We start from the raw sequence: 26018 nt of genomic DNA on the forward strand, positions 1-26018 counted from the left end.
TTTTGCCACCAACTTGAGTGCAAAACCTCATTAGAAACCAGCAGTGGAAAGAGGCAAACAACAAGACATGCTACGATAACAAAGGTAGCCTTCGACCTGGTGGGGGTAACATCAACGGGAGGGCTCTGTTTTAGGGGCCCTCTAAACTCCCTTACTGTCTGTGTGTCTGTGTGTCTGTGTGTCTGTCTGTCCCTCTGTCTGTGTGTCTGCGTGTCTGCGTGTCTGCGTGTCCGCGTGTCCGCGTGTCTGCGTGTCTGCCTCTGTATGTCTGTCTCTGTGTGTCTGTCTCTGTGTGTCTGTCTGTGTGTCTGTCTTTGTGTGTCTGTCTCTGTGTGTCTGTGTGTCTGTCTGTGTGTGTCTGTGTGTCTGTCTGTCTGTCTGTCTGTGTGTGTGTCTGTCTGTCTGTGTGTCTGTCTGTCTGTGTTTCTGTCTGTGTGTCTGTGTGTCTGTCTGTGTGTCTGTCTGTGTGTGTCTGTCTGTGTGTCTGTCTGTCCATGTGAGTTTCCGGGTCCGTCAGGGCCGTGGTACCTTGGGCCTTCCCGTTGACGGAGGTCTTGTAGGGTGCCTGGCTGCTGTCGGGCCGCGGCAGCTGGTCCACGGAGATGGCGCTGCCGTCGGGGTTGGAGTAGAAGAGAAGCAGTGGCTGGAAGTGACCTTTGATGCACTTGGTGACCACGTCCTTCCACCGGGAGCCGATCTGACAAGGTGAGCCAAAGCACAGCGGGCGTGAATACACAGGCACGCACACGCACACACACACACACACACACACACACACACACACACACACACACACACACACACACACACACACACAGGAAACAGGCACTGGTGTGAAACTACCAGAGCGCGTTGTTTTAATGATTCTCTGCCGTTGTTCTGCAGGTCCTACCACAACACAGAGTCCCAATTAGCCTGGACTCTTGAGTTAGACGTCCGGGCAAACATTCTTGTGAACATAAGGCATCTCGCCGTTCATAGTACCAACAAGGCAGATCGGGGGCTAGACAATGGTAGTGTCCTGCTAGTGCCCTCCGAACTTAGGAGGGCACTCCTAAGTAATAAATAAATAAATATAAATAAAACGGCTAATTAAATGTGTGGGGACTGGAGGGGGGGTCGCCGGTAGAAAGTGTGAGAGGTAACTATGGCATTGACTCCCAACAAAATAGGTAGAACAGAACTAAACAAAAGTGAAAGTCAGTGGAAAAAGGAATGCGGACCCAGAATTAACGGACAGTTAAGAGGACGGTGCGGAGAAAACGCAAACGAAGGCAACAAGGGGGCCGGTTCGGAGTGGGACACTCAGCGAGATACGCCCACTCCATCCTCATGCAGAGACGGCGCTGACATCCAGACACGCCACTGGGCCGAGGAGCTAAGGCGCAATCTCTGCTGTGAACCTGCTGGACTTCACAGACCATCCACCATGTGTTCAATCATACTATAGACACGCATTAGAGCCCCCCACCCCCCCCCCACCCCCCCAACCCACCCCACCCCCGGATCACAGGCCTGGGGAGGGAAGTGCACACACAGCACTTGTTAATGGACCGACGACCTGCCTGGCGGGCCCGCCCACACACAAGGGGAACGCATGACTCCATGAGAGTTGAACACACACACACACTGCACTTGACAGGTTGCAGACTCACACACAAAACAATAAAGAAGTCGCAGGTTGGTTGCCGTTGACTATACGGAACAATCACGCAAAGTTGTGCTTCCGCAACGGGCGAGTTCGGGGAAGCTCTGAGAAACGACCTCGCCCCGCGCCGGGCATCTGGTGTGCTGTAATTACGGACACCGTGTCCGGGGTCTCAGGAAATCAATAATAGTTTTTTTTGCATTATGCAATAAAGTTAACCCCCTGGGGCCGTGGATGCGGAGGCCGTTGATGATGTGAGAGCGCTGGTACGAGGCTCATCTCTTGGCCTCTGAACGTTCGCTTCGTTAGACAAGGGTCGATTCGTTTTTCGGGCAGGCTAAGGGCTCACATGTTAGGCTTCACTGGTGATCAAACTGAGTAAATAGTGTGTCCTTTTCTAAGAAATAACGGTTCTCTGGTAGCCCAAGACAGATAGTGAATTAAAACACCAGAGAAAGGCCAGTGTCCAGAGACTCTTTTTAGCATGGAGGGTCCCAGTGGGAAGCAAAATTCAGATATCCCAGAGCACGGGGAGACCGAAGCATAATCGGGCTCTGAAACATGAGCACGACCCAAAGCTGTGTCAGACGTCAGTACGTTGTTTACATTTAAGGGATTTTTTTGATGCTTTTATCGACACGCTGCGTCTGTCATTGGTAAGTTGAGCGCCCCCTGACCTCTTTGACGGTGGCGTCGTCGAAGAAGACCCATTTGGAGGATTTGGTATGGAAGGCGAAGGAGCAGTAGTGACGGCTGGAGTAGCAGATCATGGCCACCAGTAGAAGCTCTCCTTTCTTGGCCTGCTCATCTGTTACCCTGTAGAAGAGCTGCACACACACACACACACACACACACACACACACACACACACACACACACACACACACACACACACACACACACCATTAATAACAAGGCCTTCACCAGTGGTCTGAATTGAGCTCTTAATAAAGTTAGAGGCCGCCTGATTTATGAGAGATAAAGAGTCCATTCCCTTGTTGGTTTTTCCCGGCTGGGGGGGGGGGGGCGAAATACTAAGAACCAAATGAAGACATTCTTAAAACCACTTGTCCGTAATGTCAACAAACAGCCAAAGTAAAGACAAACTTAAGCGTGACTTTCTTTGAATGCATTAAAAAGTTATTTATTCATCCACAGACACACCTCTCTAAGGTTTGCCACATTAGTTCCAGCCTAACTTTACTGCCTGGCTAATTACTGAAACGGTTGTTCTCATTTTTGCTGTGACAACAGTTGGTCAATCTTAAATTAATATAACATGGATGTTGAAGTTCCTCCACGGACAAATCACACGATTAAACAAAAGAATTATAAGTATTCCTCAGACTCGTGCAACATACCCCAACACACGTCTCCCCTCCCACCCACTTGTAATCTCTCACAGGCCCGGTTTACCTCACGGAGAACAATATACTCCAAAACCCAAGAGAGAGCGAGAGAGAAAAGGAGAGAGCGAGTGAGAGTAAGAAAGTGAGGTAGAGAGAAAGAGAGAAAAGGAGAGAGAAAGAGAGAGAAAAGAAGAGAGAAAGAGAAAAAGAGGGAGAGAGACGGCGAGTGAGAGAGAGCGAGAGCAAGAAAAGCAGAGCGAGAGAGAGAAAGAGAGTGAGAGAGAGACTTCCGTTAACACTCCATAAAGTCACATGAAACGTCCCCTCATGAATCAAGGCCTTTGTGGAACAACTGCCTGTGCTGGGAAGCATGTAAGCATGGTGGTGGAGGTGGTGGAGGTGGTGGTGGAGGTGGTGGAGGTGGTGGTGGTGGAGGGGAGGCCGCAGACAGATCTGTGTGTGTAGGAATGCTTTCACAACACGGAGGGGGAGGCCCGAGAGGAGGGTGCTGTCAAGTGCAATAACCGTAGCAGCCCGCTGCGTTACGTAATGTGTTGTTCAAATGAGGGCCGGGCACCATTGATTTATCTTTTCGCTCTCAAAAAAGGTCCACAAAACAACACAGCTGACAACAGTGTTTTCCTACTCTACTCAGAGTTAAATACTCATTGAATGACGCTGTCTAAAATATTGCCTTTGATGCTTAGATAATCCCGCTTCCTCGTTGTCCGCTCTTGGTGTTTATCCGACACAGCTTTATAGAAAGCAGAAGCAGATCCCGTTAAATTAGGCACCAACTCTTATGCAAGCTCCCATAGTTTGTGGTGTTTTGTTGTTTTTTCTTAATCTCAATAAGAAACTGACATACGTGTGTGTGCGCACACACACACACACACACACACACACACACACACACACACACACACACACACACACACACACACACACACACACACACACACACACACACACACACACACACACACACACACACAGTGTTACGGGAAGGGGAGTTTATATTTTTTGACAAGCTGACCTAGGGCCAGCAGTGTCCTTTTTGATGCGTGCCGGCCAACTGGGCAGAGGGTGTTGGCTGCTTATGCAACGGCCCCTACTTACTAAGAAACAAATCCAGGCTTTAATTTCCCACATATGCTCTGCTTCATCACAATAAACACAGCGAGGAGCGGCACTTTTGAAGCAGTAACTGTAAAAATAAATTATAAACCAAGCAAAACGGAGCCACGGGACCTAGCATGGAGACACTGGATTACAGCTGGCTGGGACATCTCTGTACGTTATGCCCTGTTTGTGGAATGGTTGTGGTGCAGAGTTTTAATTTTTCGCTTAACAACTGTGCCCGATTCTGCTGTGGTTGTTGCAGTCATTAGCCGACATCAACTTTTAGAAAACTTCTTCGGGTTGCTTTTGTTCAGCAATTTTACATTTTCAACCTTTAGTTAATAATCCCCTCGAATGGCTGGCAAGAAAAAAAAAGCCAGAACAACAAATATACGCTGAACAATCAATTACCACCGAAATAATTCCACTTAAAGTGAAAGAAAAACCTAGCAGTGAGCGAGAGGAAGCTAATGTGTGAGGAGAGCTCAAGCCGAGCCGGAGACATGGGCCGGCAGTAGCTCAGAGGGTAGAGCGGGTTGGCTAGTAACCAGAGGGCTGCTGGTTCAATCACAGGCTCCTCCTAGCTGTGAGTGTCGAGGTTTCCCTGAGCAAGACACCTCACCTCAACTGCTCCCGACGAGCCGGCTGTCGCCTTGAATGGCTGACACCGCCGTCGGTGTTGGGAATGTGTGTTAACGGTTGTAAGTCGCTTTGGACAAAGGCGTCTGCTAAACGCCCTGAATGTAAAAATGTACAATGGAGCCAACCGCCGCATGCTCACCCCAGAGAGGTTGAGGTTCGACCCCAGGGAGCGGATCACGTCCTCCGTGAGGTCCGACTGGTCCGAGTCCCACACGAAGCCGATGGTCACGATCTGCGGGGAGTTCATGAGGACCCGGCGGATCTTGATCCTCTGGCCGCAGTTGCTCTGGATACAGGAGAGAGGAGGCCGGGGAATATATCAGAGAGAGACTGAAAGACTACATTACCCAGGGTGCACCGGTCTTCACGGCTCGTGAACTAGGATGACCTCCTTGAAACGTTACAATTTATCCAGGGAAAACAGAGTTTTACAAGAACGCTTTTTGGCTGTTGTTCCTGTCCAATAAAAGTTAACAGAACAAAATATGGTTCATGGGAATACTTCTGACTTAATATTTACTATTCATCAGGCAATATTATCCAAACTGACAGTGAATTTAGACACAGGCTGAATGAAAACCAAAAAAGGGTTTTGCTTGAAAGCGTCAACTAAATTACTTTAATCGCCAACAGTTCAAAGGTCATCGAGAGGCAGGTAGGGGATAGGAATCGCGCTGTAGGATGCAAGACATCAAGGACAAAATCTAATACCCTCTGGCTGGGAGTTTCCTCTGCATAAAACCGCCAGACAGATGAATGGTTCTGTGAGTTTGGAAAACAGTGCATCTGCAATACTAAAGCCATGAATCTGGACGGAGGGGGGGATTATTTGCTTACGGGACAGTTGCGCAGGTCTCCGATGGTGCTGGCGGCCTGCAGTAGTTCCCCGAATGACTCATCCCGCCGCTGGTACACCTGTTGGCTGGGGAGGATTAGGAGGAGTGAGGGAGGAAGGCTTGGGCGAGACAATAGGCAGACACAACACACAGCAGCGAGAACTGCATTGCGTTGCACACACAATTGCTTCTTCAATTACTCTGGATATTGTCAGATTCGGTTTGATCGTTTGATAAACAAGAGGTTAAATTGCTCGTAAGAAACACGATAGTATACGTGTTTCTTTTTTGCATTGGCAGACACTTCACACTCAATCTACATCTGTAAACATACACTGATAAGGTTTCCCCTTTTCAAAATGTTACGAGTTATTGAAGTGTCAGAGTGTCTAGAAAACACGTCAACGAACAACCCGTGCTGGGACCACACATGAAGGGCACGCCACAGGAGGTGGGAGGACCGAGGAAACACAAGACAGAGGAGAAGGTGACGCAAATCCCAATCAGCAGCTCAGGAGGAAGATAGCACATGAAAACATTTTCAATGGGACGCTCATTGAATGCAACTCCCACCCGATGGTAAGCCTCATTTCCCCCCCCGTCCATTCGGCCCCACATAACAACGTTAGCATTTCGGCGCCAACAGCGGAAGAGGAGCAGACCAGCGCTGTCTTACCAGAGGGCTGTGATGGAGACGTAATGCACCAGCTCGGTGAAGGGGTGGGGGTCGGAGGACGCCCCGCAGCTACGGCACACAGACTGGAGGGGGGGAGAGGAGAGAGAGAGAGAGAGAGAGAGACAGAGACAGAGACAGAGGCAGAGAGAGAGAGAGAGAGAGAGAGAGAGAGAAAAAAGCCACAGGGAAACAAAAAAGGGAAGAGACAGACAGACACAGAGAAACACACAGACACAGAGAAACAGACAGACAGACATAGAGAAACAGACAGACAGACATAGAGAAACAGACAGACAGACACAGAGAAACAGACAGACAGACAAAACACAACCACAAAAGCCATTAGACGTTAGCATGGAGCTGCCGGGTGCACATCATCAAGTCGTTAATGTGAAAGCGCTCAGGGTGTTCAGAGAGCACTCTGGGTGGTTGGTTACAGTCTGGGTGCACGCAGAGGGCAGCGGCGGTGTGGGTGTGAGTAAATAGGACATGGCAACAGCCCTAGACTTTGTGATTATGTTTCTGAGCCTGGTAACGCGGGCTGATGTCCATAAGAGCCAGGGACCATGATGCACCACTTCACAAGACTCTCTTACAACCGCTCACACGTGCCAGGTGAACGCCATTATTTCCTTTTAACCACCGGATCATTCACTCCTCGCAGCACTAAACCTCAAAAAAGGGGATTTTGATGGAAGCCATTTTCATCCCCCCCCCCCCCCATCCAAAGCAGTTTCAGGTGTTTTGGACCGAACTGATAGCGGGAACTCTGTGAGGGATGGCCAGTGTGACGCTGTTGTGGGGGCTCTCTCTCTCTCTCTGTCTCTTTGTGTGTGTGTGTGTGTGTGTGTGTGTGTGTGTGTGTGTGTGTGTGTGTGTGTGTGTGTGTGTGTGTGTGTGTGTGTGTGTGTGTGTGTGTGTGTGTGTGTGTGTGTGTGTGTGTGTAAATGCGAGAGAGAGAGTGTGTGTATATGTGTGTACCGGCAGTAACTCATACGGCGACGCTGATCTGAAGAGGGGAAGCTGGAAACACCCTCGCCGCGTGATGAATTACAACCCCACCGCCTGCGACAGTGATCCATGGGCCCGGGTGTGCGCACGTGCACGTTCATACGTGCTTGTGTCCCTACCTGCTCGATGTCACGATGACCGATTCCGAGCGTAAACGTAGCAAGTAGCAACCCGATGCGATTCAGCGACATGAATATCACATCGCCACGTATTTAACACAGGAACAACACGCATCCTGGCTGCAGTGCCGAACTGACAGCCGGGTCACCAGTCCTCCATTTTCCTTATCATGCGCCTTGGTAGCTAGCATACGGCTAGGTCGCTAGCATGTGGCTAGCGCCGCGGGGACAGCCTCACCTGTTCATACAGGGTCATGGCGAACTTCTGGTGGGTGATGCAGGAGCGGGAGGTGCAGCTGTCCTTCTCCTTCTCCTCGGGGACGATGTGCAGGTGGATCTGCTGCAGGATGTTCTCCTGGAAGGACAGATGGGAAGAACCGGCTTAGGCACCTGTTTAGTAAAACTAGGAAACTTACGACGCTTTTCCCGCTTGTCGTTGGAACGGAAATTTGCGCTTTAATTGCGAGGGAAGGGGAAATAGAATTACCGAAACTTCTTGAAACAATTATGCGGAATCGCTCGTAGTTGATCGCTAGGCAACACCCTTGTTTTGTTGATGGGAAGCGATGATTCCAGTTAGGAAAAATGCACCGCTGGCATTCAGCATTGATAGGCAGTTCAACTTTACTATTTTTGAATAGTTAAAAGTTATAAAAGAAAAAACCTTTTTATTGTGAAGTCTTTGTGGATTCCCTTGTATACTAAAACAGGTTGCAACGAAGTTAACCAGGGTGATTTCACAGACACTTAATCGCCGTCTGTGTCAGTCTGTGGGTCATAAATCCAGATGAGGGTCCGTCCAAAGCCAAGGCATTACCGGGATACTGCTCAAGAGCAAGGACCTGTGGAGGATTAATGTTCCACATAAAAGACCCTTGGCGTTCGCACCCGAGCTCACCACAGACTCCAACAATGTTTGGATTAGCAGGGAGAAACCTCAGCACACACAGCGGGACGCAACAACCCCAGAGATGTTTTCATCTCAGCTTTAATTTAGGAACATTAAGCTTTTTGCAGATTTGACGCACAACAGGGGAGGCGAGAGATGGAATTTCTGTTTCTAATTAACTTTTCCCTTGTTTCAGATCCGCCTTCTGTATCATACAAACCTTGGTAATGAATAAGATGCTCCTATGAGTCGATGAAAGGGGAATGAAACAGAGGTTGCCCTGTATACATAACGTTCACAACAATGCAACGTGCTTCATGACATTAGCATCACGTTCCCAATGCCACAGCATCGCCAGCTAAAGTGAACATGAAAAATTCAGACAGTAGCAGTAAGGAATGACCAGAGGCCTGTCAGGCAGGCTCACACTGATAAGAAAGAGATGAACATAAGAGAGAGAAAGAGATGAACATAAGAGAGAGAAAGAGAGAGAGAGAGAGAGAGAGAGAGAGAGAGAGAGAGAGAGAGAGAGAGAGAGAGAGAGAGAGAGAGAAAAAGAGAAAGAGAAAGAGAAAGAGAAAGAGAAAGAGAAAGAGAGAGAGAGAGAGAGAGAGATTCAAAGACTATTGCAGGGCTTACATAACGTGCCATGCTGGGCTTTCCTGGGGCAGTGTCCATGGCGATGATGCGAGCAGAAAGAGGGGTGGGGGTGGTGGGGAGAGAAGGGCAGGGAGGGAATGGCGGGGGGGGGGGGTGTAGGGGGAGGATGCTCTTGAAGTGCAGCCTCGGTGCAAGTTGGCAACAAGGCAAAACAAAACTAACAAACAAGCATCCACACACTCCCTTCTACCCCCCCCCCCCCCCCCGTCCCCTTCACCCCCCCCCCGTCCTCTGGTTTCAACGGGAACTTACGAAGCACTCTGCGGCGTCGTCCATGAAGCCCAGCTGGAAGCGCTGCTCGTCCTTAAAGGTCTCGGCCAGGGCCAGCCGCAGGTTGTCCGAGGGCAGCGCGCGCTCCCGGCTGTGCTGGAACTGGGAGAAGATGACCTGCGCCCACAGAATGGGAGAAGAGGAAGGAGGGAAATGTTTAAAGAGCCAGGGCACGCAGAACTGTGTGAGGTTCCAGCTGAAACAGTGGGTTGACTGGCTCTTTACACGTTGAATCTGTGAATTTCGCGACATTTACATTTTACATTTAGGGCATTTAGCAGACGCTTTTATCCAAAGCGACTTACATCAGTTAATACACACATTGGCACACTGACGGCAGAGTCAACCATGCAAGGCGACAGCCAGCTCGTCAGGAGCAGTTATGTGCTGTGTGTGTGTGTGTGTGTGTGTGTGTGTGTGTGTGTGTGTGTGTGTGTGTGTGTGTGTGTGTGTGTGTGTGTGTGTGTGTGTGTGTGTGTGTGTGTGTGTGTGTGTTCGTTTGTTATGGGTCTGTCTGTGTGTGCCTGTGTCCGTCTGTCAGTGTGTTTGCGTTCGCCTGTGTCTTTGTGTCCCTCTGTGTGTCTGCCTCTCTGTCTCCGTCTGCCTCTCTGTGTATCTGTCTGTGATCAATTATGCAGACGTCTCCGCCTCACCTTCAATGCGCAGAAGATGCAGGATTCCCCGAGACAGTAGTGTCCGGGCAGCTGTCGCAGGCTGCGTCTGAAGATGTCCAGCTGCCACAACACCTGCGCAGGAGGAACGCACAGGAGGACACTTCAGTCGACAATGTTTGTTTTTCTCCTTTCCACGTTTTTATTTATCATCTAGAATAAATGCCAGGAAAGCTGTTGCGTAATAAATTAACTAGCTTTTATAGTATCTTTAAGCGACGTGTCAAAAAGAGAAAAGTAGGGTCAAATGAACAGAACAAGCATGATTCATTGCCAATTAATAAATAGTTTGAATACGATACATTATATATTTACTTTTCATACTTTTTCAGTTGAAATGTGCTCGAGTGGAAAAATAACTATATTTAGATACATACATCTTGTTTTACTTTCCCCTTATTATAATGAGTTATGTGGGACAAACTAACTATTCAACTCTTCCCCTCTCATCTTTATTCTGGGACCAACTGCAAATCCACGTAATATGCTTAGTTTGGTCTTTGGGAAATAGAGGGATAAGGACAAGGTCATGGGGGGGGGGGGGGGGCTTCCCAGAGAAACCACGGCCTGCAGGGTCGGTACTATCATCACTTGACCACTCTGCCGTCGTTACCACGGCGACAGCTGACCCCGCCACGTGACTCACACTTCCCCTGGTGTGACCTCACTCCTGGGCTTACTGCCGTGGCCGACGGCGGCCGTGGTGAGCGTCATGCCCCACTAGACCAACGAAGAAGAATAAGCTAGGAGGACCGGTGACTAAGCCTGACTCGGGGTTTGTGACGGAGGGGAGGGGTTAGGGATGAGTCAGGGGTGGGTGACTCTGATGTTCAAACACAAGGACGTCTCTCTCTCTCTCTCTCTCTCATTGTTGACATAAGGGCAAGTCTAACGAGAGCAAACTGGATTTTCTTGCACGACTGTATTATGCAATGGCTCTGGGTTGAAACACTGGAGGGGGTTGGGGGATTGTTGTGGATTGTATTCATCGGTTTCAGATCCTCTACACTTCTGATGACGATCAATCCTCTGTTCTAGGTTCAAAGGGTGTAGTTAATGCCTTGCATGCCAGATTGTTCAAATGGTAACACTTCAGAATAAAAGGGTACGTTAATCAACGTATTTGTTTACATAAGTTGGTAAGCTTTCATTGATTTCATGAGCATAGGGGTTAGGCGCAGTCGGTTATACCTAACCCTATTCAATTATGTATACATTAATACCTTAGTTCAGTTAATGCTTATGACTCCATTTAATAATGTTAATTAATAGTAAATGAATGCACCCTTATTGTAAAGTCTTAACGTACAATTATAAGTACTTATATTTATTATATGAATTCATATAAGTATAACAACTATTTTGTATAATTGTGTATTGTAGTCCATGTTCTGTTCATTGTCAATGCGGCGAGGTCGTATCAGCCGACCCGTAACCCCCTCAAAGGGCCCACTGTGGGCCCGCTGTGGACCCGGGTGGCGTGGGTACCAACAGCCAACCCGTTACCCCCGCTGTGGGCCCACTGTGGACAAGGGTGGCGTGGGTCCTAACAGCCAACCCGTAACCCCCTCAAAGGGCCCACTGTGGACCCGGGTGGCGTGGGTACCAACAGCCAACCCGTTACCCCCCTCAAAGGGCCCGCTGTGGGCCCGCTGGTGACCCGGGTGGCGTGGGCACCAGTCCCTACCTGCACTGCGCTGTTCAGGAAGCAGCTGTTCTGGCCCGGCTCGTTCAGCAGGCCCTTGGTGGGGGCCAGGGACAGCATGCTGCCCGCCTGGTACGAGTTGGCGAGTTTGCCCCCCGGCTTCCTGAAGAACTTCACCCATGCCATTGGATAGAGAGGTCCGCTTTTTTAACAAAAAAAATATTCCAAGAATAAAAGAAAAGACGGCTCTGTCGGGGATGTGGCGGTCCGTCCGCTGAGGGGGACGCCTCGGCACCCCTCCCCCTCAACCTCCCCCTTCCTCCCCCCTCCTGGGTTCCTGGTAGGAAGGGAAAGTCCTCGCCCAGCGGTCGGGGCTAGGTCACCCCACTGTCTGCAGCGACGGGCGGTGTACACATGGACCTCTAGTCCCCCATCTTCACAGCGCAAGAGGGGGCTCCCGTCCGCGCAAAACGGTAGAATCTTCTCCGAGTAAAATGAGATGAAATAAATCCAAAAACAAAAAAACTAAAATCCCCCCCCCCCCCCCCCACCCCCTGGCACTAAAAAAGGAAAAACTTTGATCTATGAATAGATCCCTCTTGCAGTGCGTCTATTCTCTCGTTCTACTGCTGGGGCGCATTGCTTTAAGATCTGCTGGGGAGGGACGGTGAATCCCAGGCGGGGAGGGGGTGGAGCCACGAGGCCTCTGTGAAGGACTCCATCAGTCTGAGCCGTTTCCACGGAGCAGGTCCTTCCCGGGGCATCGGATTGGCTAAAGCTTCCAGGCGCTGCAACGGAGAGGGAAAGAAGAGTTTGAATTTGGGGTGGGAATCACAGGGTACATCACGATATAACAAGCGATAAACGGCCCACGATACAGATAATATCGAGATGCAGTGATTCTGCCAGAGTCAATATATTGTTAGACAATTTAATAACGATAAATCACGATGTCTAACTATGAACACAAAATGACCGTGAAAAGGTAAAGTACTGTGTTTCGTTCTTTATTCCTGGTCCAAACAGAGTTTCTACTCGTCGTTGGCTAGTTAAAGTTTCCCTCATTCACATGTCAACGCCACCAAGAGGAGCATCGATATTTGGCGCCGGTGTATCGATTCTGGTATCGCACGAAGAAGGGTGAAGATAAATATCCGTATAGATATTTGGTCCAACCCCTAGTTTGAATACGCTGTATCAAAGTTAACCAATGGGAGAGAGTTTTCCATGATGACTAACTCTTTGCACTGTGCTTGGATTTCAAAGGAGGTCGTTTTGTTAGTTGTATGGCAGGTTTGATGTTATCAGGCATTGAAGTACTAGGGATAGTACTTTAATGTTGTAGGTTAGATTGAACAGAGATAGCGTTTGGTTACACATTAACCTCGTCACTCACTCTGCACGGAATGTGTGTCAATAAACTTTTGTTTATATCCCAGAGCACATGATTACATGTTTTGTATTTAGTATAAATCTCACAAGAAAGCAATTACCCATAAGGTTTGTAGGCACTGGTAGGGTATGACAACAAATGCATATTTATTTATATCTCAAGCAACACAGTAAAATAAAATGATATTGTTATTAATCATCATTTAAAAAGTAATTTACAACACAAAAATGTTTTAACAAAGTATGATCCACCTCTTAACAGTGTCACTCATGCCACAATGTATTCAATTAAAATTGAATAATTCAGAGCCAAATAAATTAAATCAGGGATAAACAGCGTGTTTCCTAAAACCAGACTCCAAACCCTGTTTATACCAAAAGGATATGACTCATAAAGTTATGACACAATAAAGAGCGTTTTAGGGGGGGGGGGGGGGGGGGGGGGCGTGTGCGTGCGTGTTTGCATGACTATTCAAAAAAAGGACAAGCGGTCTGAAGTCTCGACAAACGACTTCCGGCAAGGTTAGGATGAGCCAACTCTGGGAAGAGCATTTGCACAAACAAAAGGACCTTCCCTTCCATGACCGTCCCTGGTAACAGACAAGAGTTTCACCCAAAACCAGCCGTGCAGCATACCGCAGACGCCACCGACACATACCTAAGACGTTGTTTTCGGTGTTCCTGAAAGTGCAGCAGCCAGTCACAAACCTAGCCCGGTGACATTTGGAAACAGCATGTGTTTGTGGAACCATTTCTCTCTCCAGTGTACAACACAGTGTTACACTTTGCGACCGGACGCCATGGCAACAGCATTCCGAGGCGATCGGTTAGGCTTAGTGTTGCTTAAGGGCTGCTGTCTTTGGGATTATCACCAGCGGCTGGACGGACAGGTAGAATAAGGCAGTCATTGCTTTTTCCACCCGTCATTGCGAATGACAGCATCACCGACACGTCACCATTATTAACTTCAATAACAGCTGATCTATCGCGTTGTAACAAAGTTATTTGACAAAGCGAAAAAATGCTTCTGTTTATACATGTCATTAACTATTTAAAATACTACTTTAACTCTCCTTCAACAACAATAAATAGGCCATTGGATTATGCATTGCTATTGGTAAACTCATGGCACATAATTATGGCTCCCATTGCACTCCTGACCATTCCTGGAAGGAGGGATCTCCCACTCTGCTTTCCACCTCAAGATTTCTTCCTTGCCTATTGGGAATTTTGTTCTTGCCCTCTGGGGGGCTAGGGTGAGGGGGGTGTCATAAATATGTCCTGTTAAGCCCTTTGAGATTGTACCTGTGAATAAGTGCTATACAAATGCAATGTAATTGAAATAAACGCATACAATTCCAGTTAATGAAGCATACATCAACAACCTAATTTGATCCGACTGTATTTGGTCTACCTTCCGTCAAATCGGAAGCCGTTCTCCTCAACAGACAAACAGCGGGACACATCCATTGTCTTTGGATTTTTCTGTGTTGAGCTCACTCTTACAACCGATAAACATAGCTCTCCCATCCCAATTATACATCCTAGTTTATTTTACTTTCTCTATTCTCTACCGAATGATGGAAAATGTCCAATATCAGACGGCGCGGTTGAACATTATTAAGTGTAGCGCACGACAGTAGGGGAAAAGTTTTTGTGAATCAAAAAAACTCTAACTCCAAGTTAACAGACATCTGCTGCCAAGCCACACTAGCTACCTCAAAGGTGCATTCAGCCGGTGTAACCTGACCTAGGTCAGTTGACTGGTCGCTAAAATGTGACACTTTTAGTGACACCTCATGTGCCTAATGAAATATAGAGCCATCAACCTGATGCCTTGTGGACAAAAACAATTTGGTCCCTTGTGTAGTAATGGCGCCATGTCTTGTGTTGCTGCGACTGCTCTGAATTTCTATTCAGAACTTGGCACCATGCTGAGCGCCAATAGCTTGTTGCTAGCGGAAGTGCAAGCATGGTTATACGCCCATATATGGGCACTTACAAGAAATATGATGTTAGGTAATGCAGGGGGGCTAGGGTGGGGTTAAAATCCCAGCTCAAAGGCCCGCGGTTCAATCCTTATGTGCCCACGCCGGCCTGCTACCTAATGAGCAGATAGGGTGCATCTCAATCCACTGCAAAGCCTTTGAGATTAAAGTGTCCTTATCATCACTTCTATAAGTGGGGTTACACAGTGCTGAAGAATCAGTTCAATACCACTTCACCATTATCTCCATGGTAATGATACAAAAAAAGATAATGTGCTTGGCTATCATTCTGGAGAGTATATTATATTCCTGCAGTATTCACCATTAAAACCACAGAAGAAGAAATGACAAAAAATATATAAGAATACAAATGGGAACTACAGTTGCAGAAGTTCCCTGAAACAAACTTACTAAATAAACAACAGACGTCAGCACATTGCCAGACACATCTTTAGCGAATGATCCTGGGCCGTGTTTACCAAGGAGACCCACTTCACTGTCGTCCCCTCCACTCCTCAAGTGGAAAACACTAAGGCAAGCAGCTGAGATTAATCAGCCCCACAGCCTCTCAGCAGTTTCGACGGGTCCGTATGGCATCACAGACGTGGACGTCTCCCTCTCAAAGCCACAGGGAGCCCGCAATGCTCTAATTGATCCATCAGTGATCCCGTGATGGATAGCCATATTAAGAAGCGTTTAATAACCCCCTTTGATACGGGCTGGGCCACACCTCTCTGATGGATCGATCTGTCATAAACCGGAACAGTACTGGCTCCGTATGCGCGCGATGAATACATATGAAGACATTATGCGCCACACCTCAAAAAGGACATTAGGAAATGGAGAAATCGTACACGAAAGCGATAATAATCCAAATTGTTTTCATATCTTAACCACAAATGACCAATGACAAGTCTAGTGATCATCAAAACATGCTGAAGATTTCATATCGGTTTAATGGAGATAGATTGCTTGTGTATTGCATAAGCCCCACAAAATAAATTTAGTCTATTACATTACATGGAGACATTAACTTAGACTGTACAACATACGTTTTGAGCATTATATATTTCAGCTGCCATAAACGAACAATAAAAATAAGATTCTCTGCTCTTTGATCTTTAAGCTTTAAAATGCAGCAGTGAATCCTATTTTGTTTCAGAAAAACGGTTCTGCTTCCTTATGATGCTACCATAGCGCTGTCAAAGATGCCAAATGCTTTCATGTTGTCGGTGGCATAATTCACCATGATAATAATAAAACACATCCCCATTAGTTCTAACGTTGATGCAAGATCTAATCTCCTGTAGCAAACCACCAAACGTGCCCATTGGGGAGACAGGGCTTACAGTAGCCTCCCCAGAAGTGCTTTCAAGGCAGATCAATACATCATCCCATTGAGAGCTCACGCGCTGCCCACCTGCATGCCAGCCAAGAGGGCTTTCCCCCTGAAACCACTCCACCCCAGCCTCCCACACACCCAGTGGTGCGTAAGAGGTCCTCTCCACACCACAGGCAACAACGGCATCAATAGATAATAGGGATGTTCTTATAATAGTCATATCTTAAAATACGATTGGGTATCCAAAAAATTATCTGTGAAAAGCAAATAATATTGTATTGTAAGTCCTTGCACAAATTATTTTTCCTTAGCATCTTATAGCCTCTTACCATAGCCATCTTTGTTGTATACAGGGAAGGGGTTAACCTAGTGATTGTTGGTGCTTGGCACTTGGTTCTATGAACATCCTTAGTGTGCCGACAGCGATATATTGTTGTTTCTCTTCTGACAAATGTACTTACTCTAAGTCGCTTTGGTTAAAAGCGTCTGCTAAATGCCCTAAATGTAAATGTTATAACAGATAGAAGAAAAGTCTTGAGTCAAAGGGGGGAGTGAGAAAAATAGCGAGCCAACCATCGACCTGCTAAAGAGACACTAATTAAATCAGCGGCCCACGTATAGTGCGGCAATCTTTTATTTTTAAGCACAACCGATGCAAACTCTGCACGCTGATCGACCCAGGTGAAAGGAGCAGATAATGAAGACGGCGTTTGGGTTGGCTAAAAATAGAAACACAACAGCTTTGAGGCAATACCGGCCGGGAGAGTCAGGGTGGTGGTCACACTCTCACACACACACACACACACACACACACACACACACACACACACACACACACACACACACACACACACACACACACACACACACACACACACACACACACACACACACACACACACACACACACACACACACTTTATGACCCGGGTCATTTACAAATGTCTACGGTCCATTACCTTGGGTCGCTATTTAAACTGATTATTACACCACCAAGTCAGAAAAGCAGAGAGAGGGGGTGGGCAAGGCCGGGCTGTTCTAAGGTTCAATGGGGTGGAAAAGAATCCCCCCCACATCCACACCCATGCCCCGCCCGTCTCCAAATCAAAACACGTCTGCATTGTGTAATTGTTGCGACTATAAATCACCGCTGAAGTGGTGGCCAGAGACACTCCATATCAGTGTGTTTTGGTTGCCCATGGATGTTTCTCCATGACACACGCACGATACAGAAATAGAACAAGAGCCTATCAACCGACAACCATGTCTTTGCTTTGTGTTCAGCGTGAAATAAAGGTCTTAGAAAGAAGGACAACCCTAGGGTTAACATTCACTAGTGCCCGGGGGGGGGTGACCTTGCCACAACCCCCTAAACGAAGGTAAACCTTGTTACACTCCCTACAGACGTACAGACCTACACACAGGGCTTCAGACCCCTGGGAAAACACAATGCAGCGACCACCGTTTCCTGAGAGGGCTTCCTGCTCCAAGGGCCGCATGTGTGTGCGTGCATGTGTGTGCGTCCACAGCACACCACTTTCCACACACACATACTTTTGAAACTTACCAGGACACCCACTCCGCACTGAGTCAACCACCACGCTTCCGCGCGACTCAGCCAACGGGAGGGGAAAGACGAGAGAGCACACATGTTCTTGGACCGGCGAGCAAAAACGAATTTAACTGAAACATAACAAACCACTAGTTGGCTCTTCAAACTGTTTTCTGGATGTCTCCGGACTCGGCGTGCCAGTAAATGTCACCATGACACTGTCGTGCTGCTTCCCCCAATCCCCAGGATTCATTGAGTACCAAAAAAGCAGTTTAAGTCACGCCAAGAAAGTGACTCATTATAAAAGTCAGGAATCACAGCATGGAGTCATTCTGACTGTCCCTGCAGGAGCGTTCTTAATAAGTAGGCCTACTTCTGACTGAACAAACACTTTTATATTGTCTCAGTGACGGTTGCCTACTCTCAATGGCTGCTCTAATCTTACAATCTAAAACATAAACAACACAATTCCTACCTCTCTGATCCCAGAGTAAACCGTTACCAATCAAAACTAGTTTTACTGCATTTCTCCATATTTACCAGAGTTGAAAACATTGTGACTTAATGTCCAGCCGCTCTTAAGGTAAAAGGACAAGCAGGAGGCTGAATACTTCTCCTTACACTAGGGTTCATGTCGCCATTCCATCACTAAAGTGCTGATTTGTGACAAGTGTGTCAAAAAGGCTATTATTGAATGCAGCGGCCTGCTCCACACATTCTCGTCACATTCTTGCCAACGGTTGAATGTACCATGCCGTAAACCTGTCAGCAAGGCAATAGGTTAGGTTTTATGTACATGGCTGGAATTGGCCACGTTTAGCTATAACAAAAATGTTGCGTTTTGCTTATTAGGTAAAAATATGTTTTGATTATATATAAAAAAAAAAAAAGGCAGTTTCGCTCTAGTTAAGTTCTGCCCTATGATTCTGTGTTGTCAGGGAGCATCTCTTCATCTTAGGGCAGGATGCATTAAAATAGCAAAAATGTAAATCATATGTAAAAAAACTTAAAGGGCAGCGGACATTACAACACGGCACACAGCAGACATTAAAATACAGCACACAGCAACAACCAGAAGTGGTGACAGCAAGTCAACAGCGAGCCCCTTAACCACACACTTCTCAACTTCTCAAACACCCAAGATGTTCACATCATCTCCCACTCCGATATATGTGTCAGCAATGGTAATACGGTCTTTTTCAGGTGTTTTGTAATCATAATTTTGCATTCATGAGTAACCATTCACCTCATCACCATACTGAGCTAGCCTGCGCTTCAGCATTCACCAACCCCAGGAGTCTGATCCAGTCCACAGCAACAGTTAAGCATCCCTACTCCGCTTACCGGACTCACAGCCGGCTCGAACGATCCCTGCTGTGGATATCAACCCTCATGCTGCACATTAACCCGTTGAAATGACAACACGGTGCCGAGGCTACCTGTGTGTGTGGGCCTACCTGGCTTCCGTCTCACCTGAGTCTCAGGTGAGCATTTCCGCTGCGCGCGACGCGGATCCACACGTCGACAGAAGAAAAATCACTCGGGAAAAAGTTCAAAGTAAAAGCTCAAACTATTCACGCGGAAACACTCACCCCGTGATCAGTACCCGGGATGAACAACCTCCGCTGTGGACCCACTCAGGCGGCGGTGGAGGAGCGGGCGGTTGGGTTTCGGTGCGGGATCCCTCGAGCCATAGGTGGACGTCAAACAACAACAAGCGTCAAGTTTCGCGTCTGGGACAACTTCAAAATAAGAGTCTCCGCGCGTCTCCCAAACGACATCCTCCAAACATCCCGTCGGCGAAAACAACAATAGTAGTACTCCTCTTCCACCGGCTCGGTTCGCTCCCAGAGGCGGACGTTAGAGCCTGGTTCTCGGCGGCAGTGAGCTGTGAGCCGCGGCTGACTCTCCGGCACCTGAAACACTGGATCAGTGATCAGCGCGCAGAGCGGCGAGGTCAAACTCCGCCTCCCCGGAGCGCCGAGCGCCCTGCGCGGTCCCGCCTCCTGCGCGCCACGCTCACACTCACACACACACACACACACACACGCACACACACACGCACACACACACGCACACACACACGCACACGCACACGCACACGCATACGCAGGCACGCACGTGTACACAAACACATGGGCATGCACGCACGTACACGCACACACACACGCACACAAAAACACGAACACACGTACACTCACGCAGACACACGCACGCACGCACGCTACTTTACTTTCTATCTCGCCGTAGGAATAGTTGGTGGTGTTTGAGGCGGCTGTGAGTCGCCTCCTAGAAGTACGAGTTGAGCAAAACGATTTGCTTTGTTAATGATTATTGTATGAAATGAAAATAAGAATTTAATCACCGTCGTACATGTAGGTATGTGATGAGTGTCGCAAAGACGATTCAGATAGTCATGATGGAGAACAGTTTTGTGATGCAAGATATACTCGTTATCCAAACGCCATCTGTCTGATCCGGTTGCATAAAGACCGAGATCAGCCTTAATTAAAATTACTTATTTTGCGTTCATAATTAGGGATGGACGGGATAACTTGTTGGTACGGTTCTATTTTAATGATATTTTAAATGACATTTATGATCTAAGGATTAATGTGGAATGCACGTTCGAAGTTTTAATTCACTCCACAAAACCTTTGTCACGGTTTTATTTTTCACAGCTTTAATTAAACGCCTCTGTTGTAGTTCTACATCTTCAACTGCGTTAACAGGTGGTCAATGTGTGAGCATGATTTCTGTTCAATTGGACTGCAGCTTGAGGCTTTCCGACGGTTTAAGTGTTGTCTAGTGAACATAGCCATCTCATAATTTCAACTGACTGCACCAGGCTTTCTTCCAAACAACGAAATCTCTCAACACATGTCTGAAGTTGTTAGAAAATAGTGGGCTACTTGTAGTATATTATCCTTTAGCTAATTATCTTTGTTGTATACACGGAATGAGTTAACCTAACAATCGTAAGTGCTTGACACTTGGTTCTATGAACATCCTTACTGTACAGACAGTGATATATTGTTGTTTCTCTTTCTTCTGACAAATGTAATTATTGCAAGTCGCTTTGGATAAAAGCATCTACTAAAGGCCCTGCATGTAAATGTAAATGGTAAGAACAACCAGGAACAGCAGGCAGTCAGACTTCAATCTGTTTTTATCCATAACATAGTTCAGATAATGCAGCACAATTTCCATAGGTTATTAAATATGAGTGTGAGTGTGTGTGGAAGTCAGACGCTGTGATGGACGGGTGTGTGGTGGGAGTGTATCAGAAAGGTTCAGTCCCTTTCCACCGGAAGTACTTAGAACGGCCCATCGACAAGACAATCACTTTTCCCAACGCACACACTTCCTGAGGAACCATAAACGGTTTCCTTTTTGGAATATGGAGCACGGGAACAACGACTATCTTTCATCTTAAGTGATTTGGCATTCGGCGCGTTGCACGTCCCTTACCGTTTTATAACTCGGCCGTTCTTCCGTTGGTAAATTTGAGTGCGGTGTGTTTACCAGCCTTTTATGAAAGGCATTAGTGTACGTTTAGATGCTAATGCTTCTGGCACTACTCTACGATTTCTCTAAATTTGGTCAGGAGTAAATAAATAATAATAGAAAGCAAGGTGAATCGCCCTGCGTGCTCCTTACATACATAACACTCTGATTCCAATCTGCAAAAAAAAATATTTATATCTATTGATTGACCTATCTATCTATCTATCTATCTATCTATCTATTTATCTATATCTGTCTTTCCATCTGTCCCTCTCTCTCTCTCTCTCTCTCTCTCTCTCTCTCTCTCTCTCTCTCTCTCTCTCTCTCTCTCTCTCTCTCTCTCTCTCTCTCTCTCTCACACACACGTACACACACTCACACACACACAAGTCATTCCTCTTTCCACTGTCCGGTCTGTATTCACTACAATCCACAAAAGCCCATTCAAAATATACATTAAAAAACAAGCGACCTTTCTCAGCTTTATTCTGTTTCCATCCTCCACACTTCAGAGCGCCTGCCATCCAGAAGGCCCAGTCACTTCTGACCTCTTGCAGTGCTGTACAGACCCAAGCCCGTTTCGTACTCATGACGTGACCATGGTCGGGTTCTTCTGAATCTGCAAGCTTGCGCCGCGTCATCAATGCCAAACACACACCAGATGTCCAATACCGTTTGCAGCACTGCAGTCAGGGTGTTCACAGTTCACTGAGTGTGGCTGATGTGTACTACTAATGACCTCGACAGGAACACAGAAAACATGGCTCTATTGTTCTTTTATGTTCTTTAGCCGTGACTGTCACCCTAATGCCCTGGTGTCTGCTTGTCCTTCAAGTGTGGCAAATCTAGCAGCTGCACGGGGCAAAGGGAGCAGTTAATGTTAGCTGCATGTGCGCAGGGAAAGTTTGTGCGTCTGTATCAACTCATCCGATCCCCCATCTCTTTCAAGAAACTATAACAAAAATAATCACCTCAAACAGACAGTTCTGTTCACTATGGCAACGCCGCAATACCAGCACACCTGCGATCTTGTGCAGCTTTGATTCAATGGCAAAGGACGATTACAGAGGAGATGATTACAGAGAGTTGGCCAGCCTTGCAAGAAAATAAACAAACACTGTGAATTACACCGCAGACCTCCGACCGAGAGCTGAACTCGGACCTTGAGAAAATGCTCCAATAAACAGACAAGATATTTACTAGAAACAAAGCACAAATAGTGTCCTCTGTCCGCCTACACTATGAATGTAGCTGAGTCTTTTTTTGTCTGTTACAAAAATATCAGTTGTAGGACATTTGCGAGGAATTTCAGAAGTGGCGTTTTTTTCATTTATTGGTACGGAGGATTTGTACCTTCAAAATGGAAACATTAACTTGACAAACAAAGTCACTTGTTGAATCACACTTAGTGTGCATGAAAGGGTGCACACATACATTACGTAGATTATGGAATAAGCACATTTCACATGGAAGTAACAAAACTAATATTGTACAGGAAAAAACATGGTTGTCGTTGCTAATGTTACTCTGACTCTCTCGGAGTCGGGTATCTGCAAAACTGGGTTTGAGTAAAACCACACATCCTCTGCTAACAAAATATGCGTATTCTGAATGGCTTCTCACCAGGAGCCAAATAGAAAACGCCACAACACAAACCTGAATGCCCTGTCGTTACGTAAGAGATTAGACGTGTCGGAGAGCCACAATGTGTGTTTGTGTGTGTGTTTGTGTGTGTGTGTTAGTATCTGCATGTGTGTGCGTGTGTTGGGGGAGGGGGGGTAGATTTGTGTGTTTGTGTCTGTGTGTGTGCAGGTGTGTGTGTGCGTGTGTGTCTGTGTGTGTATGTGTGTGTGTGTGTGTGTGTGTTTGGTGTGCCCACATAAAACAATGTTTTTGAAGCGACACGCACCCTTTTCAACCAGGGATTAAAAGGCCTGCAATGTCAAGGTACCCGAGTTAAACTACTCCTCTGGTTTCCCCTGTGTATTGTTGTGTTTGTGTGTGTGTGTGTGTGTGTGTGTGTGTGTGTGTGTGTGTGTGTGTGTGTGTGTGTGTGTGTGTGTGTGTGTGTGTGTGTGTGTGTGTGTGTGTGTGTGTGTGTGTGTGTGTGTGTAAGGGTAGCATGTGCCTTTGTGTGATAATAACTTATGCAAATTTCTCTTGGAATTATGTTTCATAGCATTACACTGCATCTTAAAGCATTAAAATTATTATTGCAATAATCACGTTGAAAAAAAACACAATGTTGAGGTTTACACAGAAGAATGTGTACAAATCAAACAATTGTAGCGGCTTAAAGTCTTTCTTTTGAATAGGAACATTTTGTATTGCAAATAGGAATATGAACACCCACCAAACAATTAGCATGCCTCTTTAAGTATTGTTTAAATGGGAACATTGAAGTGTTAGCTGGAATCAAATCACATTTAAACCCATAATAACAGTGGGGCGGCACGAACGCCAGTATTACATTCCTGCAGAGAACTGAACCAAAAGCCTGATTTAGAAAAACACTGCCCAAAAACTAACACTGATTCCCATCAACGTCTCCTATAATAACGTCTACAGTTCTTTATTTTATACTTTATTTCACTAACCACGTTGAAGGATTGCTCTTACATTCACACATAAAAAACTGGATGACATAAGCATCATTTTCTGGCAGCGGGACATTCTACATTAGCGTTGGAGCGCAGCCAATGGATGACTATGATATATTCTGCTGCTGTGCTCGCTGTATCCGTGGGAGCCGAGGCGCAAGTCGCAAGCATGCATGCCCCACCTCACCACCACCGTCCACCACCACCAAGGACGAGCCTAAGTGCGCTCTGTTTGTCAGCGTTAACACTGCCAGTCCACACTGTGTGTGTTGGATTTCTTGGACTGTATTTTTCTGCATGCGCATGCTCTCCTCCTCATCCACGTGCATTGTGGGGCTGCTTGTTTATTTGTTGTTTTTTCAGCACTGCTAAAGTAAGGATGGTCGTTACGTCAGACACTAGACTTTGTTGCAGAGTCGGTTGTCGCTGTCAGCTGTCCACTGTTCCCGGTTGAACTTGAAGTTAATGCACGGTAGGGTCATCCCGTGATAACGATTGTTGGGAAGAAGGGTGGGGTTGGAGCTTGGTGGGGGGTTGGGGAGTATAATTCGGCCCGGTCCCTAGAGTCGAAGCTCACAGCACAGACCAGCAGGTGACGGTGTGAGAGTACATTGTTAATTGGTCCCAGGGGCCGTATCCATGTGTACTACTCAACAGGTTCAACAACATAAAGCGGCCCCTCTGCGGACTTATGGGTCCTCACTGCGCCCTCTCGTCTGTCGTTCGTTTGTGTACCAAAATACAAATCAGTCGGTAGATCTCACGGATCCTTGATAGTTGAGCTCAAAGTGCGTAGAACCGGTGATGCATACAGTTTTATTTCTAACATTATTCTATCAACACAGACATTTACATCTATAGTCTGGCGTTATAATTGATTTGCCTCTGTACTGTGGAGTGGGTGAGACTGTTTTATTAGCAGGCTAGAATTGCCCTTTGCCGTGCGCTAGCCTAGAATCAGGCCCTATGTCCAAATTTCCGAACTACCCCTTTAACGGACACACATGCACTGTCACAACAGCTCAGGTACGTGCACGCTCTCGCACAAGCGGTCATGTCCAGATTTGCCTCGGACTGAATGGGTCGGGTACCAGTTTCCCTGCGGTCACTTAGTCTCACATGGCACGTTGACACGTGACCTACGGCCTGCGGCCTCTGACCCCACGGGGACCCGAACCTCAACCCAGTGACCATTGGGCTGCTTTATTTTCTGATCTATATACATATTTATATATTCAGGCATGCTCGGTTGCACCCTGAGGTGAAGCACCCACCTGTTGTGGACACTCCGGGAGATGAGCCCAGGGCCTGCGATAGTCAAGACTTAAAGATTAGCATTGATTGCACAATTTATTTGAAGTTTCAATAAAAGGTTATAACAGACACAAAGCTGGTGACTGATAACAATCCCTAAACCATTCCAATGTTTTAGAGATCTCGATTATCATACATTGTATTATATTTATATATACGTGGAAACATATCAGTATAAAAGCATGGTAATAATAATAAATTGGATTTATGTAGTGCTTTTGTTGCACTCAAAGCGCATGATACCATGACACACTCTGAATGTCGATTCACGTTGCCTTGAATTCGCCCAGCGAAGAACCAGCGAAGAACTTCTGCAAAGAACTCAACCACCCGTGTTTAACAACCTTGATGTCTCCTGACCCCTGCGGCCACTACGGCCTGTACCGATGTGTGTTTTTCTGTACCATCGCAGTATTGCTCGGGTGGATAATTAAGGAGGACCTGTGGAGAGGGGGGGGGGGGGGGGGGGGGTATCGGCCATGTGTCTGCCTCCGGCGCCCAGCGATTCTTGGTGTCAGCAGCAGCAGCAGCCAGCAGAACGAGTGGCTGTGTAGCTGCTGCTGTGTGCGCACAAACAGTCCCGACGGACACCATGGCCCCTCCACTGGGCCAGTGTGTGTACATGTGTGTGTTTGTGCGACTGAATGTTTGTTTGGTGTGCGTGTGTCTGTGTGCATGAATGTGTGTTTGTGTAGTGTGTGTGTGTGTGTGTGTATGTGTGTGCGTCTCTATTTGTCTTTGTGTGCATGTGTGTGTGTGTGTGTGTGTGTCTGCATCCCTGTGTG

General features: G+C 47.1%; 1 protein-coding gene across 1 annotated transcript in view; it reads right to left on the bottom strand.

Annotated features, from left to right (window-relative positions):
- LOC130369937 (inactive ubiquitin carboxyl-terminal hydrolase 53) overlaps window positions 1-11817 on the bottom strand; it is a 29304-nt gene extending 17487 nt beyond the window's left edge. The window contains exons 1-9 of the mRNA XM_056575552.1: window positions 11581-11817; window positions 9876-9968; window positions 9205-9339; window positions 7642-7758; window positions 6274-6356; window positions 5599-5683; window positions 4901-5047; window positions 2326-2475; window positions 529-697 (exon numbers count right to left, since the gene is read on the bottom strand). Coding sequence (XP_056431527.1) covers window positions 529-697; window positions 2326-2475; window positions 4901-5047; window positions 5599-5683; window positions 6274-6356; window positions 7642-7758; window positions 9205-9339; window positions 9876-9968; window positions 11581-11724 — 1123 coding nt within the window. The 5' untranslated portion in view covers window positions 11725-11817. The remainder of the gene's footprint in view (window positions 1-528; window positions 698-2325; window positions 2476-4900; window positions 5048-5598; window positions 5684-6273; window positions 6357-7641; window positions 7759-9204; window positions 9340-9875; window positions 9969-11580) is intronic.
- Window positions 11818-26018: the final 14201 nt, after the last annotated feature.

This window comes from Gadus chalcogrammus, chromosome 17 (assembly GCF_026213295.1).
Source record: "Gadus chalcogrammus isolate NIFS_2021 chromosome 17, NIFS_Gcha_1.0, whole genome shotgun sequence".
Classification (NCBI taxonomy): Eukaryota; Metazoa; Chordata; class Actinopteri; order Gadiformes; family Gadidae; genus Gadus; species Gadus chalcogrammus.